This window comes from Ictalurus furcatus, chromosome 1, assembly GCF_023375685.1.
Source record: "Ictalurus furcatus strain D&B chromosome 1, Billie_1.0, whole genome shotgun sequence".
In the NCBI taxonomy this organism is placed as follows: Eukaryota; Metazoa; Chordata; class Actinopteri; order Siluriformes; family Ictaluridae; genus Ictalurus; species Ictalurus furcatus.
The window spans coordinates 28,161,763-28,183,525 of NC_071255.1; the positions used below are offsets into that span (position 1 = coordinate 28,161,763).

A 21,763-nucleotide genomic window follows, 5' to 3' on the forward strand; every position below is an offset into this window, starting at 1 on the left:
CAACTGCGTATAGTTAAATTTTTGGTATGGAACATCAAGTTACAGACAAGTTAGATCCTGCAATCACGTACATTAGAGCAACTCTAAACAGTCACTTCATGTTATTGAGAAACTGGAAAGCACAACATCCTCTGTCCTGGAGACCTAACAAAGTGCTGCTACACAATTCATAAGTCTCTCAACAGAAAACTTCAGCATATCAACAATTCTAGTTTTATTTTGTTAAATGGTATTTGTTTTAAAATCTGTTTATTAATAGCCTTTGATTACGTGGCGCATCTGCCATACAATTCCCTGTGAATTACCTGTTTCTATAGGAATGATAACGTATTAGAACCAGTGCATTAATAAAAAACGATTGTTTATGTTACAGCTAGAACTACTGTCAGAGCGGTGCTGTTGTAGAAAATTAATCAAGCTTCACATTCAAACACTCTAAGCTTCTATGTATTGTTAGAAAGTCTTATCCTAAGCTTTGTTTTCCTAGTATTTGTTGAGTTTTTGTTAGTATTTTCCTAGTATGCTGAGTATACAAATCTGTGTCCTGATTCCTGATTACAACCACCACACATGATAAATATAGAACCATTCAATATCTTTATGACGTTATGGAAAATAAATTATAGGCTAGAGAGAGAGAGAGTGAGAGAGAGAGAGAGAGACAGGGAGAGTTATGCCCTTTGTCACTGATGTATGTTAGGTGATATACTATGCAACATAAATATTCTCCTGATTTCTATGTGTTGACACAGAGATATGTTCCTTCCTAGTAATTACACATATCGCAAAGGTCATTATATCAATAAAACAAATAAATATCAAAGAGATTAGACTTTTGGCATGTAGTCTAGTTTTTTTCCCTCATGGTACAAATTCATGCAGCGTTGGAGTTGAAAGCTGAAATTCTTCTCCCACAACAGTCTAGTCGAGTTATCCATCATGATCACACACACACACACAAGAAAAGCATATAAGGAGAAAACTCGATGGTGATATAATCATTCATGGTCTATTCCACTCTTTCACCTCCTTAAAGTCTTGGCTTAAAATTCAGTTATTCATCGTAAAGTATATTATTATATAAAAGGGATGTAACCAAATATGAATACGTTATTAAGAATGAACAGATAATGGGCTCTAAACACAAACATGAATGCGAGGCTCATGAGCAGGGCCTGGATACATTTCTATTTGAAACCAATTATGAACTTGAGTGATGTAGCTGAGATTGAGTAAATGTCAGAATTCACAGACCATGGATTTACATACAAATACAAATGCAGATACAGATAGCTGCATTGGGTTACACTCGTTTTATATAGTAACTACTATGAATTATTCAGTAAGTATAGTGAAACCACAGGAAAAGTTAAGAAAAAGTTAAGAAAAGACTGAGGACTTTTGCTATGCATTCTGTAAGCATAGCAACTGTACATTCTGTATATACTTAGCTCTCCAATGGACACAGCAGAAAAAAGCTGATTATGGATAAGAGAAATCCCTTAAACCTGGATAATTATTTAAATTTATTAGTAGTTATTGGTCATAAAGCATATTATTCTGTAACTAGGGGTGGACAAAGTACTGAGGAATTAGACTAAAGTGAAAATATGGTCACATGTTAAAATCTTTTTTTAAAAAAAACATAAAAGTGTAAATATCTAGCCATTACGTTCACTTTTATTCAAGTATTAAAAAGTCAAAAGTAACATTTTTAACTGATGAAATTAAGTTAATATCAAGTTTTCATGTGAAAAGTAACTTTTATTACTCATCTAAAGCTTTTAAATGATGATTTAAACCACACCATTTTACCTGAAAATATCATTCAATCTCTGTAAGTTTGCACTATTTAGCATTAGCCTGAAAGGCTGCGTAGCCAATTATTTTAGCTACTGGAATCGATATAAGTCTAACCTGGCATTGGCAAAGAAAACAGGCGAACTTAGCTAAATGAATCCTGTTAATATTAGCAAATTACCTAAACTTAACTCAACATGCTATTTCTACTTAGACAGAGCTTGTGCCTTCTAGGAAGGCAAAGGAGACGCCTCGTTTTATGAGTCTTAGGTTACTCCAGCATATTGAAACATTTTACTGAGGTAGGGCTAAGGGTGCTCATGCTCAAATTCAACACTGCAGTTTGGTGGCTTATCTATTTTCAGCACACTGAGCAATAGCACTATCTACATTGTGTAGCATGAGAAGGTCAGTGAAAATAATAAATTAGCACAGTGTTATAATAATAATAATAAATTCTTGACAGTGTTTCCCCCTACACTGATGCGCTTAATTAGCTGCTAAATGGAAATGACTGAATGGTAAACTGAGCCCATTTGACTGATGTATCGCATACAGTCATTGCCTAGTTGAAAGAAGAAGAGACCTTTGATAGTCGTAAAGAGTAATTTCAAGGTCTAAATAAAAACGAAAGGAGTCAAAAGTATGTTTCTTTCTTGGAAATGTAATTACATAGAAGTATTCAATTTCAATGATACTTGAGTAAAGTACGAGTACACCAAAATAATACTTAAGTGTAGTAATAAAGTAAAGCACCACCCCTGTTTGTAACTAATATTATTATTTAGTAATTATAGCGAAGGTGAAAAACATGTAGTTACGAGAGTGAAGAACATACGCCTGCATCATTGACCTCACCTCCTCGCCATTGTCGTAGATGAGCAAGTCAAAGGGGATGGCGGCCACCATGTCAATGAGGAACCAGCCTTTGAAGTAGTGCACAGCGATGCGCAGTGGGTGGCTCACCACCTCGTCGTTGGCGTTGACATAAGTGGTGCGGAAATTGATGAGGATGTCGATGATGAACATGATGTCGACGACAAGGTCCACGTTGTTGAGCGGCTTGCAGTATGTGCAGGTATCATTCTCCTTCTCCGAGCCAAGCAGGAAGGCAGCGCTGTATGGTGTTACGATGGCAGTGTAGATCACCAGCAGCAGAATCAGCCAGTCCCAAACAGCCTTGAAGGGGCTGTAGTGCAACACGGTCCACTTGTGGATACGTGGTGCCTGGAGCTTGTATTCGGGAAGGACATCAGCGCCTAGTGACAGCACCTGTGGAAGCACAAGTTGGCAAGATTTTAAGGCAATGATTATCATTATTGATGGTAATTGTCTTGGAAAGCCACTTCATGGCCTTTGAAAGTGGTTTAAAAGTATCAAAGTTTTGATTGATAACCTCACAATTCCATCATATACTAGGGATTGCACAATTATTCATTTGTACTAGCCAATCAGTCCGGACTAGTAAACAGCGCCCCTCAGTGGTAACTACTTAATGTATTACTCAATTAGTTGACTAATCTTTGCTACCCATACCACATTCAATTTTGCATTTTGAAAAATCTGTTCATAAATTTGTTTAACACAACAGCTACCTCAAACCAAACTTCCTCACACTGTTGAAGTGTATACATAGCTATATGAGATTACGCCACATGGACATAATGTTTTTTGTTTTACACTAAATGAAAACAGTAAACAGTGATATTGAGATCTTCTCACATTCTCATTATCAACTGCTTGAATCTTTCAATCTGACAACATTCAGATTCTGACCACATTTGATGGGTCACTTGAATTGCATGGGTTCAATTCAAATCTCAAAGTCGGCTATGACAAGTTGGACCTAACGTTTACTATCAGTGAAAAAACACAATATTACTGTACACATTAGACAAATAAATAGAGAAAATATTATATTATTTTAAATAAATGTATGGTCACAAAGCCCAGAACAATTCCCCTCCTCACCATCTGCTGAATTCTAGTCATCTCCTTATTTCCTGTTTCATGTCTACTTCCTGGTTGTACTGTATATGTATGTACATGTAGTGGCTAAATGTGCTAAATGAGAAGTCTTGCCATTCTCTTGAGTTGTGTATGTTCTTAGTTATATTTTTCTGTTATTGTAGCCTCATCCATGCCTTTACTATTTGTTACACCTTGTTCGAAAACTCTCTGAGTTTTGGTTTGTGATTCAATAAAACCTATTTAACAGTTGAAGTTTAACAGTTGATAATAGAAAAAAATTCATAGAAAAATCCTGACTAATAACTTTGTACCGCTTCAGAAAAATGGCTGTTTTCCCTCTGATAGGTTTCACTGCACAAATCATTTATTTGTCTACAATTATATATATATATATATATATATATATATATATATATATATATATATATATATATATATATATATCCACTAATATTGGCATCCTTGGTAAATATGAGCAAAAAAGGCTGTGAAAATTTGTTGTTATTGTTTAACCTTTTGATCTTTTGTTGAAAAAAAAAAATCACAAAAAAACTCTGCTCACTCTCATGGATATCAAACAATTGCAAACACAACACAGGTTTTTATGTGACTGTAGGCAAATAAATTCACACTATTATCTCCACGAACCCAAACCATACCCATTAGCCATAATGTCCATACGTTGTACTGTCCTATAAGCTGCATCTTTTTGATGCTCATTTCTCCAACACTCAACAGCAACATTCTCTCAACACTTCCTCCCATCATTCACCACAACTAGCAAAACCTTTTCATCTGCAGGCTGGTTTTCTCTGTGTATGCTGATGGTTTTAAAAGTTTAGCCATAATTTGGTGACTTAGCAAAAAGTGTTTACATAAACGTTACACCTCAACATCTGCTGCAATCAGAGTCTGCAACTTAAGTCCAAAATTATTTGAATATTTACAATGGATAAGTTACATTTTCAGAGTCATTTATTGCAGGTGTTTAAGTTGATTTTTTGAGCTCCCCATTCAGATTATCTAAATCAACTGTGTGTAGTTCACGCCTCTGAGGTTGTCTGGTTTTACTTCAGTAGAGATGTCAGAGACATGGGTTTTTCAGTAGCAGTAGGCCAACGTTAAATATTAGAGCTTGCCTTTAAGGTTGAAAAAATCAGGGATAGGAGATACAGACCTAAGATGCAGACAGCGATTTTGCTGTCAAATGTAATACATTATACAAGAGTTATTTCCACTAATTTGATTGTTTGAGCAGCATTCCAAGAGTGCTTTATAAATGCACTGGGACTTTTCATTGTGAGTACCACTCCACTCGTTCGTGTTCATCAAAAAAAAAAAGACTTCTTAGTTCGAAGCCATTACTACAGAAGGGACGCCAATTTTACCCAGACTCACCTTTAACAAGAATATACCAAACAATGTGAGCCAGTAGCCAGCATAATATAAAGTGAGTGTGGCTTCTTCGGGAACGCCGCTCGTGGAGCACAAATAAACAGAACAATTGGCTGAAATGTCACTTGCTCTATATTAATTTCTTGTTTATAGAACTGATGTATAAAAGCAATATCTTACATACAATCTCGTGGTTATACTGAATATCAACACAGCTTTTATTATCTATATCTATTTATGTGAATCCCAGCCTTGCCAATATTCAATATAACCACTCTCTTGCTCATGTGATATTGCTTAAATGCAGAGGTTAGTAGAATAGCCAAAACTCTTACTCAAGAACAAGTAAAATTACTTATAAAAATAATTTTATTTAAGTAGCAGTAAAAGTAATAATGCTACTAATTACTTCAGAAAGAGTAATAAAGTATCCAATGAGAAAACTACTCAAGTAGCAAATTACTAGTTACTTTGGATCTGATTTAAACGAAGGGAAAATCCTGCCTCTAAGACTACATGGAGAACTGTAAGTCACACTTCTCCTTGAAGGTCTATCTGTTCTGTTTATATCATATAAAACCTGGGTTCAAGATGAAGCAGCAGCATATCCCAGATCTGTGATGAGTACAGAAACACAGAACCTGCCATTTTCAAAACACACACCCCAAAAAATAAACACTGTCAACAACACAACCTTGTCAGCATCTGTATTTAAACAGCACAACAGAGAACAAAAGAACAAACTGTGGAACAGAACAGAAGAGAAAGTGTGTGTGTATGTGTGTGGAGAGAGAGAGAGAGAGAGAGAGAGAGAGAGAGTTTTTGTGCGTGTGTGTGTGTGTGCCTGCCTACGTCGCCACGCTCGCTCTTCGGCCATTATCTCCAGGACTGAGATTGAGAAAGCTAATAAAGTGACCGGTTGATGCATCTGCATTCAGACCACTGCAACCTCATTATACGTGATATAAACTAATTATTAAACCTTACATATATCCCTTAACATTTGACAGTAACAGAGGAATGCCACCGAATGTAGCCAAATAAAACTACATTTCTGTGATTACAAATGAACTTGAGTAAGAGTATAAGAATGGCCAGTTAAAAACCTACTCTTAAAGGTCAATTTTTTGCATCCATCCATCCATCTTCTACCGCTTACTCCTTCTTCAGGGTCGCGGGGGAACCTGGAGCCTATCCCAGGGAGCATTGGGCACAAGGCAGGGTACACCCTGGACAGGGTGCCAGTCCATCGCAAGGCACAATCACATACACACTCACACAACCATTCATACACTTCGGACACTTTAGAGGTCAATTTTTTTTTTCTCCAAAAATTTACTCAAGAAAATGTAACGAAGTAAATGTAGCACGTTACTACCCTCCTCTGCTTAAATCTAAAATAAAAGAAAGACACAATAAAAGAATGAAAAGTAAATAAGCCTAATAGTGATTTATGAATGAGAAGATGGCAACAATTGAAAAACTACTAAGAGCAGTATAATATATTGTCAATATGCATGAATAGTCTTAGTTGTAAGTATCACATGAATCACTGCAGATTTGCTTTAATTTAACAATATGTGTTCTACCCCCATTTGGTGGCTTATAAAATAGCACTTGATCCAGCAAATCCTTTTATTATGCATTATATTTTTGTATTGTGCTCTGACAGTTCATTGTCAGAGCACAATATAAAATTAATGTGGCCACAAGATACTAAATCAAAGTCATGAACTGTGTGCACAGGATGTCCCGCTGTTTTGTTAATTCACTGTTTACAGTTCACTTTAGGAAGGTGTAATTCGTAATGAAATATACAAAAGAATTCAGACCTCAAGATAAGCATTATTTCAGATTAAGATGTTGTCTGTTTGCAAAAAATGTTACAGTCAAATATAACTGAAATGCGCCTCTGTTTTACTCAAACTCCCCCTTGTGTGTGAAACTCTTGTGTAACTTCTGAATAGCACTTATAGAAAGTCTGTACTCATGTCCGAAGACTGAATGCATGCAAGTTCTGTATTAAATCCTCAGTACATGCACTTGCTTCAACTCTCTATATGGCCAAATGTGGACAACATTTTGATTTAGCAACAAATACAAAATGCTAGCTCAACATCAAAACATGTACATATTCCTGGCTGTTTTCCAGACCAACTCCACCAATTATGGATCAATTCATATAATCAAATTATCAGTTTTCAAGAAAGTGTTCAAAATTGAATAGTAAATGTGTTATTTCTCAGTGTTATTTAGTAGTCAGGAACATTTGGGAGCCTAGCACAGTTGAGGAGCGTGACTGCCGGCAAGTTATGAGTGTTATGAGTGCTGTGTCATCGAGACACACTCTCTGTGAATTAGCTGAAAGCTGTTTATTTTCTGGATGCAGTTTTCTGTCAATATACACGTAGAACCACACTCATCAACATATCACCACTATCTGCCTCACTGCTATATTTTAGCTCTTTTGCAATCTCCACTGAGCCAAAAATAAATAAGTAAGTAAGTAAGTAAGTAAATAAATAAATAAATCCTGAGTGTGATCTTGATATAAATGTGACTCATGGAGACAGAAAAGTCCCCCAGTCCAAAGCTTTTGACTTTTCTGTGTTTCCACACAGCAGCTGCGATGACAGGTGCTGGATTACCCATGAAAAGGCCAAACAGGTGCCACAAGCAACACACTGCTTACATTTTTACTTCAAAGACTGAACGTGGTCTGAAATAATTAAAAAGGTGTTTTAACTACCCAGAGTGCATTGAACAACTGTAGTACCCTACCTGTCAATGACGCCTGATGTCCGAGTTGATCGATATATGTAGCACCCTGCAACCAGATACAGCCTGCATGTAAACTGTCTATAAAAACTAGAAATAGAAAACTAAATCTGGATTTAATCACGGTGATTTAAACTAGACAAACAAACTGAGTTTTCTGTCTCAATGACAAACAAAATGAAAGTAAGCAAACCCAAGCAATGAAATTTAACATATATACAAAAAATGGTTTCTAAAATAATATTGATGGTGTTATGGTGTTAAAATACATCTGTACTAATACATTTTATATGGATACAGCCCTGGGTGCTGATTAATAGCTATAAATTGGGGAATGATGAAACAGTTGATTTTACCAACAGTAATATGTACGAGATGCCTAAGTAGCCATGCGTTATTATTTTTTCTTTCTTGTTTTCGCTTGATCATGACTTAATTTTCTCGTGATCTCGACATAACAAAAAGCTGTTTTCTCATAACGATTTTATCACGAGAAAATCTTGCGCCTTGTGAATGGGACTGGTGTCGTATGCACGTTGGTGTCTTCGACATCGCCATCATAAATTGAATTGAATAATAATTACTCACTGTAGAGATGGACTTTATCATTAAGAGAGAGGGGTGACACCTTTTCAAGTGTCGGATACTTGTGAAAGTTGTTAATCACCGACATATATAGACCTATTTCAGCTTAACTGAGTCCCTGACTAAAGTATAAAATCAAAGTAAAATAATAAATAAAATAAAGTTTCTTCATCCTTGATGCTACGGGATTGTGCTAAGCTTTTGCTGCCTCCAGAATAATAAAAGCAAACATGTTGTTATGTCGAGTACACTGAAAAAAAAAGTCGTGATCACGAGAAAACAACTTCTGTTATGTTAAGATCAAGGGAAAATTAAGTCGTGATCACGAGAAACCAATAAAGAAAAAAATAAATAATGCATGGACTCCTAGGGCTCCCGTAAATACGTGGTAAAAAGAAACATATAATACGGATAGGTTTGGTTATAAAATCTAATTGGCTGAGCTGTATTCCAGGTCCTCAAGATATGCACTCCTGTGACTGCATCACAGTAACGGAATTGTGTATTAATTAGGTTTTAAACCAATAAAACTGTTACACATGAGCCATTTTTCTGTCTATTTGTTGTTTGTTTTAGCAACCATAGCTTAAAAAGCAGACTACCAAAGCAGACTATGTTGCGTTTCTGAGGAATTGTTTATTATGAATATTATTAATAATAAATTACATTGCCTGGAACACTAGATTTTTATCATATTGTTTTTTTGTCACTGTTTTATAAAAAAAACCTTTGCATTATACCTAAGAACAACTTAACCCATGGGTTAGGGGTTTCCCCCCCTTTTTGGCTTCAAGTAAACTGCCTATAGAAAACAAGTACCATTAAGCATCCCAATAACCCTTAAGAAACCCTTTAGTCTGAAAGTGGTGCCTGATATATGAATTAAAATATCACAAAAATACTAAAAGGGATTTTATGATCACCCAACTCTAAAATAGTGATACCAAATGATATAATTTATATATATATATATAAAAAAACATTTATTGAATTTGATTCCACTTTTCCCTACAAAGCCAAAACCAGCAAATAGGTGTTGGGGTCAAGCATGGTCAAGTGCGACAGTGAAATCATGGCCTCTATGACACATTTAGCTAATGGCCTGCTGGAGCATGACGCAGGGGAGGAACTGAGCGCTAACCCCAGGATCAAAATTTCCTCTGATTCACTGCTCGCTTTTCTCAACACAGCTGCACTGTTAAATGCCACATCACACCTCATACGGGCTTTCATTGTAATGTAGCCCACCTTCCAATGAGTGAGTGAAATGTGTGAAAATGTCTTACTTGTGGATGGATTGAGAAGGATTCCTTTCAATACAAGGTTTCTAGATTAATAAATGTCAAATGAACTTTGAAATTAGCCCAACTAAATCCTGTAAGTAATGCTAATGATATTTTAGACCCCATGCTGTTTTTGTGATAAAGCTCAGCTGGAGGTTTTCCATACTTCAATAAAAAAAAATATTCCACATAGAGCATGTTAAAAAGGCTTAACTTCCATCCAGGCAGCATCAGCACAATAGCTTTTAAAGGCTTTGACGGCCTTGCTAGCCCATCTAACAAACTATTCTCCGGCTCCAGACATGAGAGCACTGACCTAATGCTGCTCCTCTCTTCATGTGCCAGAGCCAGCACGCTTGTCTCAGCATTCACTAGTCATCACATCTCATGTCCCAGAGTCCCAGACCAGCAGGGTGTCTGGGTTAAAGCCATACTTCTGTGTGAACCTCTTCTTCAGAGACGTAGAAGATTTTTTTCCTTTTAGCTCTTTGTGTAAAAAGGGACTCCAATTGCTCGTGAACTACGAAAATGTCAAAAATAAAATGGCTAGGATTACTCAGCACTGTGCTTTATTTGCCTTTGGCGAATAATAATTTGCTCATTCATTCATCAGCTGGGAATACTCCCAGTATGGGACACAGGGCACCATGGTAAATGGTCTGCACTTACATAGCTTAGCGGTTCTACAAAGCACTTTACATGTTTCTCATTCACACACAAGGCACGTAAGGCATGCAAGGCACTAGCCTGCCATCGGGAGCAATTAGGGTTTAGTGTCTTGCCCGAGGACACTTCAGCATATGGAGTCATGTGGGTCGGGGTCGAACTGCCAACCCTACAATTAGTGGACAACCCGTTCTACCACCTGAGCCACAGCCGCCCCATGCACACACACATTCACACCTAGGAACAATTTTACATAGTAATCCACTTAATGGCATGCTTTTGTGTGGTGGGAAATAAAGTAAAACTCAGAGGAACCCCGTGACATATGGAGATCATGAGAAACTCCACACAGTAACCCAAGCTCAGGATCGTACGGGACACTCTGGGCCACCATGCCACCCATCCAAGAGTTTTCTAAAAGCATTTCTTATTTCATTTAAAATAATAATGTAAAATGACAATCTGTGGTGAACTTCCCTCTGTAGTATTACCTTCTAACTTAATGATTCTGAAATATATGCTATAGAAAAGCCATGTTAGATGTCATCTAAGGTGTCATCTTCAAAGAACCTTCTCTATAATGGATTATATGACCAGGTCTGAAGCTTTTTTTCAATCTGCAAAAAAAAAAAAAGTCTTACACTGCAAGAGAAGGACTGCAGACATAAATTATAGATTTGATTTCTGCTATTTCTAGCCATTTCTAGATGTGCCAAAAATGCTGCACATCAAACACAAACAGTGCCCAGGGAGTGACAGCGTCCATTATCAGAATTTGATGGCAGACCAGCTTGTAATGACAAACACTTTCTCTGACCAAAAGCAGTGACGGTACTGAGAGTAATGAGGGTAAAAATCACAGGGTCTCTTACACAGTGCCTTTGACTCTGCTTGTTCTGGAGGCTTTAATGATCATCTGTCATGAATTAGACTCTTCTCATTTTGAATTCTTGCTATACTATATTTGACAAGGTTAGCATTCTGTAGGCTTTCATTTTCAACCAATTAATGCTTTTTCATTGTAGTCTCTTTATTTTCAACAACAACAACAAAAAATAGGTGGGGTTTTTCAGTTTCAAATCAAATTACAGTATAAAAGATGGTAAAAGGGCCAAACTAACGTTTCTAACACTAAGCTACAGTTTCAGGACAATCCTGTTTTTTAGCTGGAACTCCCTTGTATGTCTTTACAAAGAGTATATTCAGTCCACCGGATGATTAACTTTCTTTGTCCTGGGCCAATTCCATTTCACACTTTCTGATTGGTTTGGCACAGAGCCACACAGCAAGCTAAAATTACAGAAAACCGGAAAAAACAATTATGAACATGACTGACAAACAACCTCTAGAGATTTACAACAAGCCATATCCTTTAGAAAAAGTAGGTTGAGTGCTACCTTAATGAAAGAACTAGTTAAAATGTATTCAAATAGCATAATGATATAGATAATGATATTTGAGGAATTTAATGAGAATGCTCTTTGCTAGCTCAGGAATACCTTAAAAGTTTCTTTTGATTTATTAATAGCTCCTGTCTCTGACACCATGTCCTGATTTCAGACACAGATATGCACAATGAGTGCTTGTGAAGTTAATGCTTTGTCCCTAGGAGGGCTTTACTTTGATAAGTAGAGCCATTATGGGTTCCTCTGTATGAGTAGGCACCTGACAGCACAAATAAAATGTGCACCATTGAGTTAATAGCGTGCACTTACACTGATTTATTCCTTTTTAAATGGGGACAGAAATTTCATTTGCTACTTTAATATAAAGTGCCCTCCACTAATATTGGCACCCTTGGTAAATATGAGCAAAGAAGGCTGGAAAAAAATCTTTGTTTCACATTTTGATCTTTTGTTCAAAAAATTCACAAAAACACTCTGCTCTCATGAATATCAAACAGTTGCTAACACAACACAGAGGTTTATCAAAAATATCTTTGTTAAATATAGGTGTGCAACAATTATTGGCACCCTATGAACTCATATGAGAAAATATATTTGAAGTATATTCCCATTGATATTAAAAAAAAAAAAACTTGGCAAAGGGAGGTAGCACATAGTATTGACTAAAAGGTTGCACACCTATATTTAACACACACACACACACACACACACACACACACACATATATTATATATATATATATATATAAAATGGACGTCCGCAGTCCTAAAAAATGGACGTCTGCAGTCCTAAAAAATGGATGTCTGCAGTCCTAAATTGGACTCCACTGGAAGCCAAACGCCCAAGAAGTAGACCTAAGGCCAGGTGGGCTGATGACATCAGAAAGTTCGCTGGAATCAATTGGCAACGAAGGGCACAGGATCGTAGTTGGTGGCGGCATTCAAGAGAGGCCTATGCCCTGCAGTGGGCCGAGAATGGCTGAAGAGATATATATATAAAATTCAACTGACCTAACCAATTACCAAACACTTCTCTCCTCTTTTTCCAATAGCATCTCCATTGCTAAGGCCAAATACTACCAAGAGAGGACTGGCAGTTCTCCCAACACCCGCACTCTCTTCAAAACCTTTTCTTCTCTTCTCTGTCCCCTTCCTCCCCCTTCCCCTACCTCTCTCACTGCAGATGACTCTGCCACTTTCTTTTCCAACAAGTTTATATCAATCAGGAACCAGTTCTCAACCCCAGATATGCATAGACCGGCTCCTCCTCCATGTATCTCCCAACTGACTTCCTTCTCTCCCCTCTCAGACACTGATGTCTCTAAACTCTTCCTCTCTAGCCGTCCCACAACCTGCCCACTTGACAATATCCCTTCTCACCTTCTTCAGTCCATCTCTCCCACACTATTACCTGAACTCACACACATCTTTAACACATCCCTCTCTACTGGCACATACCCTACCTCATTTAAGCAGGCCCGGGTTACCCCACTGCTTAAAAAAACATCACTTAACCCTGCTGTGGTTGACAACTACAGACCAGTTTCCCACCTCCCTTTTCTTTCCAAAACTCTTGAAAGAGCCGTTTTTAATAAACTCTCCAATTTTCTCACACAGAACAACCTCCTGGACACCAACCATTCCGGTTTCAAGAGCAATCACTCCACAGAGACTGCTCTGCTTTCCGTCATTGAAGCCTTACGACCAGCAAGAGCAACCTCTAGATCATCTGTCCTCATCCTACTCGACCTCTCTGCTGCTTTTGACACTGTGAACCATCAGATCCTCCTGTCAACTCTCTCCAGCCTAGGCATCACCGGAACGATTTTGCTCTGGGTGGAATCCTATCTCTAGACAGATCCTTCAAGGTATCATGGAGGGGAGATATTTCTGAAACTCAGCAACTCACAACCGGGATTCCACAGGGGTCAGTTCTGTGTCCACTGCTCTTTTCTATCTACACTACATCTCTGGGACAGGTGATTGAGTCTCATGGCTTCTCATATCATTGCTATGCTGATGACACCCAGCTCTATTTGTCCTTCCAGCCTGACGATCCATCCGTCTCTGCACGTATCTCTGCTTGCCTGTCGGACATCTCGGACTGGATGAGGGAACACCACCTTAAGCTCAACCTGGCAAAATCTGAGCTTCTCGTCATCCCAGCCTGTCCCACCATCAACCACAACCTCACTGTACAGCTCGGCTCAACCATACTCAAGCCAACCAGGATGGCCAAGAACCTTGGTGTGATTCTCAATGACAGCTCGACCTTTACAGACTACATCTCAACAACTGCACGGTCCTGTAGGTTCATCCTGTACAGCATCAATAAAATAAGACCCTACCTCACTGAACAGGCTACACAGCTACTAGTCCAGGCTCTTGTTATCTCAAAACTGGACTACTGCAACTCACTACTCTCAGGCCTCCCGGCCAGCTCCATCAAACCCCTTCAAATGATTCAGAATGCAGCAGCATGCCTCGTCTTCAACCAGCCCAAGAGAACCCATGTCACACCCCTCTTAATCTCCCTCCACTGGCTTCCTGTAGCTGCCCGTATCAAATACAAGGCCTTGATGCTCACCTACAAGACCTTGTTTGGAACAGTACCCTCCTACCTCAACTCTCTCCTGAAGACTTACGTTCCCTCACACAATCTGCAATCAATCAACAACCGATGCTTAATAGTACCTACTCAGCGTGGCTCAAGATCCCTTTCCAGAACCTTCAAACTAACTGGTCCCCAGTGGTGGAATGAACTTCCAACCTCAACCCGGACCGCAGAATCTCTCACCATCTTCAAAAAAACAGCTAAAGACCCACCTCTTCCGTGAACACCTAACCAACCCGTAAAAAACCAGCCAACCAAACAAACACCTCAATTAATGGATCTTGTATGGTAGCACTACTTGTATTGTTCTCTGCTTGATATATTGCTTTTCTTGCATTTTCTCATTTGTAAGTCGTTTTGGATAAAAGCGTCTGCTAAATGCATGTAAATGTAAATATATATAATTTTTTTTTATATAAACCTGTGTATTTTTATGAATTTTTTAACAAAAGATCAAAAGGTTAAACAATACAAACAATTTTTCACAACCTTCATTGCTCATATTTACCAAGGGTGTCAATATTGGTGGAGAGCAGTGTACACCTGTTTATTTGTGTTATGAAACGGGACTGGAGGCGGATGCAGGAGCAGGTCACAGTCTTTATTAGACACAAAACTCAGGATTAAAGTAAACGCGGTCTTCACCGGGAAACGAGAACATTTGAGGCATGGAAAACAACCGCAACTACTGATCCAACCAATCCTAACAAGGATCAACCAAAGACACGGTATAATACTGAGCGAAGTGCTCACTCACCCAGGCATTTAAATAAAGAACATCATTATCTCAAAGCATGGACACCTGGGGTAAATTAAAGTCACTTAACACAAAATGCTCAATCAGGAAGCGAGCGAACAAAAAAACAATGTCACGTGACTCGTCCGGAGCCGAGCCAGTGCCCTCTGCTGGCCGTGGAGAAACAATTTGCTTTCTCCAGAAATATTTATGCTGGTAGATAAATGCTATAATATAATAGTTTAACTTTGGGAACATGAGAATTATGTTAAAGAACGCAATATTTATATATTGTGTATTATTTCTAGCTACAAGTTACATCCCAAAACTATTGGACTATAAGCCAAAAATACATGAAGCACATTTCTAGAGTTGTTTGCATACTGCAGTTTCAAGCATAATTGCAAAATCCATCGTAAGCACATAATCTGTTCAGTGTGCAGACCACAACTATTTAATTCAGCTGTTTAAACCGAAAGCAATGGCAGTACAGAGCCTCTATCCACAGACTCAATATTTCATGGGCCCCATGTGCACAGATGTACATATTGTGCAAAAGAGCCAAAGTTTCCCAAGAGATCCATTTCACAGTAATGGGACGCATAAAAATTTCAGAGGCATCTATTTCTACTGTAAACAATGTCTGGGACTGAAGCCTAGGATTTGTCCGTATTATACAAGGTCTGGATAGCTGGTTATTTTGGAAGCTCTAGCTTTGATACCATAATAAATAATTTATATTTACATTTACATTTATGGTATTTGGCAGACACCCTTATCTAGAGCGACTTCCATTTATCTCATTCATACATCTAAGCAACTGAGGGTGAAGAGCCTTACTCAAGGACTGAAGAGTGGCAGCTTGGCGGTGCTGAGGTTTGAACTCATGACTTTCTGAGCAATGCCTTTTTTATTTAGTTTGCTTGAATCAATACTGAAAATATCAAATTCTTTTCACAAAAAAACACAGTTGTGGTTCACCAAACTTTCCTGTTTCCCCAGAGATCCCTAAAATAGATAAATAAAATAAGTCAAGTTTATTCTCTTGTAAATGGTCTGCACTTATATAATGCTTTTTTAACTTTAGCAGTTAAAAAAGCACTTTACACCCATTCACACACACACTCACATATCAATGGAAGCGGAGCTGCCATCGGGAAGCTTGGGGTTCAGTGTCTTGCCCAAAGACACTTCGGTATGTGGAGACATGTGGGCCGGGAATTGAACCGCCAAACCTACGATTGGTGGACTCTACCACCTGAGCCACAGCCTCCCACATGCTCTTGTGTATGTAAGTCAACCAGAAGTAGAACCAGAAGAAAGTTACAGTTAAAGTGAAAATGGAGAAAATCACAGTTAAAGATTTCATTCCAAAAGACCCATATACCTCTGCATCTATAACATAATCTACATACACATTAAAAGCAACATTACTCTCAGATTTTTAAAACGTTTTACAAATTTACAATGGGAAAAGGGTTGTCAATTTGATTATCAGCATGATCGACATCAGTCTCTGTCTCATCACCTGAGGTAAAAATCACTCGCAGCATTGAAACACGAGTCTCATCATCAACTCTTCACTTATCTGATCTCTGTTCACGTCAACATTGGTGAAACATTGGTGATTAATTCAGTCAGTTCTGTTGAATCATTTTGGTCTTTTTGGCAGGTAATTCCTGCATTTTATTTTTTAAACTTTGGATGCTGTCCGCTGTACAGCATAAACGCTCCTCTCTGTTTTGATGACAGTGATGGCACAGGAGCATTGCACATGTATGTCAGATATATGTATCAAATATATACGCTGAAGGATTCACAAAAGGCTTATGCCAAAATTCATGAAATCACATTCAGATTATTATCAGATTATTACCCCCCAATTATTATTATGGGTCGATTATTTAAATTGTTACTGTCAAACAGTTTTGCACCATTTACCCATAAAATAATGATGTCGTTCATGTACAAAGTCATACTACAGAAAATTTTAAATGGCACCTCACAAATTGTAAACTAACCTTTTCACAAATCCTGCAGCACAGAGTTATAAAAAAAATGAATGCAATGTCTATGAATGTGTTATAAATGCTCAATGAAGTATCTAAGTTTAACATACATACATACTACTACTACTACTCCTACTACTACTAGTACTACTTATTATTATTATTACCATACATCCATCCATTTTCTGTACCACTTACATTATTATTATAATTATTTTTATTATTATTACTGTTGTTGTTGACATTGAGTGAGCTTTTCTTTTATGCTACAGACACTTCTAATGAAAACAAAACAAAAGAGCATATCTTTGCTATGGAGCCCTTCATCAATCTTTACTTCTTACCCCCACTACAGCCTTCTCCTTACATTTACATCAGTGTTGTAGCTTCAGAAACCGCCTCTCTCTCTTTTTCTCTCTTTCACGTCTCTCTATCTATCTGCTCTGTCAAAGCCACAGCGACAATTTAAAATATCAACAACAGAGCGGGCACGAGTAAATGCTAGTCAGGAATGTGAATAAAATTACTGACACAAATCTGTTAAAAATGTTAAGGAATTCATTAATTAATTACTTACTTAATTTTCAGTGGGGTGGACTTTGTCTCCTTAGAGACAGCTTTCTGCATATGTTTCTGATCTCCTTTGGGAGCTGCATTTACATATAGTGATTGGATTTTGAATAAAACGCAAACTTGCAAAGAATCAGGATTTCATGATAAACATTAAAAACATGCAGGAAAACGTAAGAGCCCGTTACTAAGCATGGATTTCACTAAGCAAGCAAAATCTATCAGGAAACATTTTCCCAATATTTTATGGCTATGTTCAAGGAGGATTTCAGAAAGTGAGGCTTAATTTCAAAGTGTGCCATTTGTCCCTTTGACAGTAATGTTGCATATACATGAATAATTTCACTTACACATCAGTGCAGTGTCTTTTCATTTCACAAAATTAAATCCATTTCTGTCACCATTACTGCTTCTTTTGTATGTGCTTTTGTAGCTACCAGTGACAGACAGAGATTGCTCTGCTACAACTTACTGTTTTAACACATGTTTTATGCTCTTTGTTCTTTGCACAGCCATCACTCCATGTATTGTACTGCACTCCTAAGCATTTTCTTTTATAGGGTGACACTCACTGAGCTCGGAAAAGTTGTTATTTAAAGGAAGCGTGTTGGCTGTAAAGTGAGAAACTAGAAATAAAGCCAATTCCTTGTCTAAAAATATAAGGATACAGTTAACAAAGCACATTTTGGTATACTCAGTGGTGGCTCAGTGCTTATGGCTATTGGTTACTGATCAGATGGTTGGGGAATAAGCTGGCAATGTGTTGCCCATAACCCTATCTGCTCCATGTGCACTTTAACCATGACAATCTGGGATATGTGAAAAAAATTCAATGTACTATAAATGTATATGTGACAAATAAAGGCTTTCTATCTCTTTTAAGAGATCACAGACATCATTATTGATATTTTTCTTTAATTCGTGACTGCATTTCAATAATGTGTAAAAGAGTTGCTTGACCATGGCAGCATGATACCGGTAAAAGTATGACTGACAGTGTGGTATGATGACCTATAATCCACTGTAAACTGCTTGCCTGCTTTGATCACCACAACAGTGAAATATGCCCTAATATGGTCTATCAAATGTGCAGCCCAGAAAAAGACCACTGGATGTCACAATGGTGAAATTCTGAAAAGGATGAAAAATTAAGTTTTGATCAAAATGTAGTTTTTCTATGAGTAATACTGTATACAGTCATGTGAAATTGTTGTCTTTTTTGACATATTTGGAAAAGCAAACATTTGATCCTCTTTGAAACAGTGCCTATTAATAAAGTTGATATACTTGAACAAAACCACAAGGGAAATTAGCTTTTTCAATCATTTATTCAACAGAAATATCAACATATATTATTCTGTGGAAAAAGTAAGTACACCCTTGACCTCAGAAGCTAGTATTCGTCCTTTAGCAGAAATGTCCACCAGGCTTGACCACTATTCCATGCAATATTCTTTCAGTTGTAAGATGTTTGAGGGTTTTCTTGCATGTACTGCCTGTTTCAAATCCCCCTACAACATTTCAATGGGATTCAAATCTGGGTTTTGACTAGGCCATTCCAAACCCTCCATTTATTCATTTTCAGCCATTCCTTGGAGGATTTGCTAGTGTGCTTATGATCACTATCTTGTTGAAAAGTCCACTTTCGGTTCAACTTCAACTTTTGGACAGATGATCTCACATTATATTCAAGCACTCTTTGATATGATGCAGAATTCATAGTTGAATTAATAACAGCAAGCTGTCCAGTCCCTGAGGCAGCGAAGCAACCCCAAACCATAACATTTCCACCACCATGCGTCAGTTGGTATGAGGTGCTTCTCCTGAGAAGCTGTCTTTGGTCTGCACCAAACATGTCTGCTGTTACTGTGGTGAAACAACTCTATCTTTGATTCATCTGTCCAGAGCACATTATTCCATAAGTTCTGGTCTTTGCCTATATGCTCATTGGCAAACTGTATCCTTGCACAGGCTTTTTCCTGGCACGCCTCACATGCAGGTCAAATTTGTGTAATCTCTTTCTGATTGTAGAAGCATGCACTTTGACACCAACAGTTGCAAGACTTACTAGCAGACCCTGTGATGAAAGTTTGGGGCTCTTGGAGACTTCTTTTTGCATCAGGCGATCTGATCTTGGGCTTAATTTGCTGGGATGGTCAGTCCTGGACAAATTGGCAGTCGTTTGAAATCTGCGCCATTTGTAGATTATTACAGTGGAATGATGTATTTCAAATAATTTGGTGATCTTTTTAAATCCCTTGCCAGACTCATAGGCATCCACAACCTTTTTTTCTGAAGGACTTATAGAACTCTTTTAGATCTTGGCATGATGACACCACACACCTCAATAACAAAAAGGAACACCAGACACTAGATATGAGAGGCAGTAAAAATAGTCTGCTTAAAGATGTCTGAACTGTTTGAACAGTGCTGTTCAGAACACTGTTTGAACAGTGCTAGCTCTTCTCACAATTTGATTCGACATGAGCCTAATCAATTGACTTTGTGTTCAGATTCTGGCTGTCATGATACTCCTGTAGCACCATATCATCATCAAAACAGAGAACAGTGCTTACACACTCTGTACAGATGACAGCAGACAAAGTCAAAAATGTTTAAATAACCTAATAAAAAGATATTGATTACAAATAATTTTCAACCAAACAGAATTGCCTAGATAAATCTGCGATTATTTCCCCACCAATAAAAGACTATAAATTATTGCTCAAGTGAATACTTAATGATAAGGCCTAAGTGACTTTTATCTCAGGTGATGAGACTGAGACTGGTAAGGATGATGCTCAATAAGTGAGAATCCATTTCCTATTGTAAATTTATCATTCTTTAAAATAACTTTTTTTTCCATAAAACAATGAAACTCATTAATAAAAAAAATCATTAAATGCATTTTTTTCCCAGGTCACCACATATGTGGGACAGCTGTCTGAAGAAGCCTGAGAGAGACTGGTATTTGTGCGTGTATGAATCAGGAAGAAGGTTCCCACAATTACTACTAGGACCAATTCTTATGCCTTTGCATGTGTATGCATGCATTTATGTATGATCTCAACTCCCGTGGGGACTGAGACAGCCACCTCTGCAGCAGGAGGCCGTGGTCTGTTGAAAACATGTGCCCTCGGAACACGTGGATTCCTCTCTACTGAGGCCAGCCACGTGGAAATCTCCAAGGCACAAATCAGGTCAACATTAGCCGATGTCCACTTTAACAGACGACCATTAATTTTAGTCAATATGTTCCTCACATGACATTTAAAGTCATCCTGCCAGGTATAAAGAGCATCAACGAGAGTCTGAGAAAATGTTAAATGTCATTTCAGGTGAAAAGATGGCATTACAATTTAATACAAAAAATACTTTCATAAAAACATCAAATCAGTTTGGGTTTTTCCTCTACTTCCAAAGGTCAGCAGGAAAAAAAAGTTGAACAGAATTATTCAAAACCACCTAAACATTATATTAAAAGACACAAAATACAGAAGGAACCCAGGTGACATCAGTTTTGCTGTTCTTCAGTTACACTATATTGCCAAAGGTATGACACCTGACAATTGCACTCATATGTGGGCGGCTGTGGCTCTGGTGGTAGAGCGGGTCATCCATTAATCGTAGGGTTGGCGGATAGATTACCGGCCCACATGACTCCACATACCCAAGTTGCTCCCAATGGCAAGTTAGCACCTTGCATGGCAGCTCTGCTACCATTGGTGTGTGAGTGTGTGTGTGTGTGTGTGTGTGTGTGAATGGGTGAATGAGACACAGTGTAAAGTGCTTTGGATAAAAGCGCTATATAAGTGCAGACCATTTACCATATATGGTTCTTCCCTGTTGTGGCAATTGTCTAGAATGTTTTTGTATGCTGCAGCATTACAATTTACCTTCACTGGATCTAAGGGGATGAGCTCAAACCTGTTCCAGCATGACAATGCCCCT

The 21,763-nt window shown here is 37.9% G+C and overlaps 1 protein-coding gene across 1 annotated transcript in view; it reads right to left on the bottom strand.

Moving 5' to 3' along the window:
• LOC128614228 (potassium voltage-gated channel subfamily H member 2-like) overlaps positions 1-21,763 on the bottom strand; it is a 227,622-nt gene that overhangs the window by 11,511 nt on the left and 194,348 nt on the right. Inside the window, exon 6 of the mRNA XM_053635602.1 lies at positions 2,659-3,072. Coding sequence (XP_053491577.1) covers positions 2,659-3,072 — 414 coding nt within the window. The remainder of the gene's footprint in view (positions 1-2,658; positions 3,073-21,763) is intronic.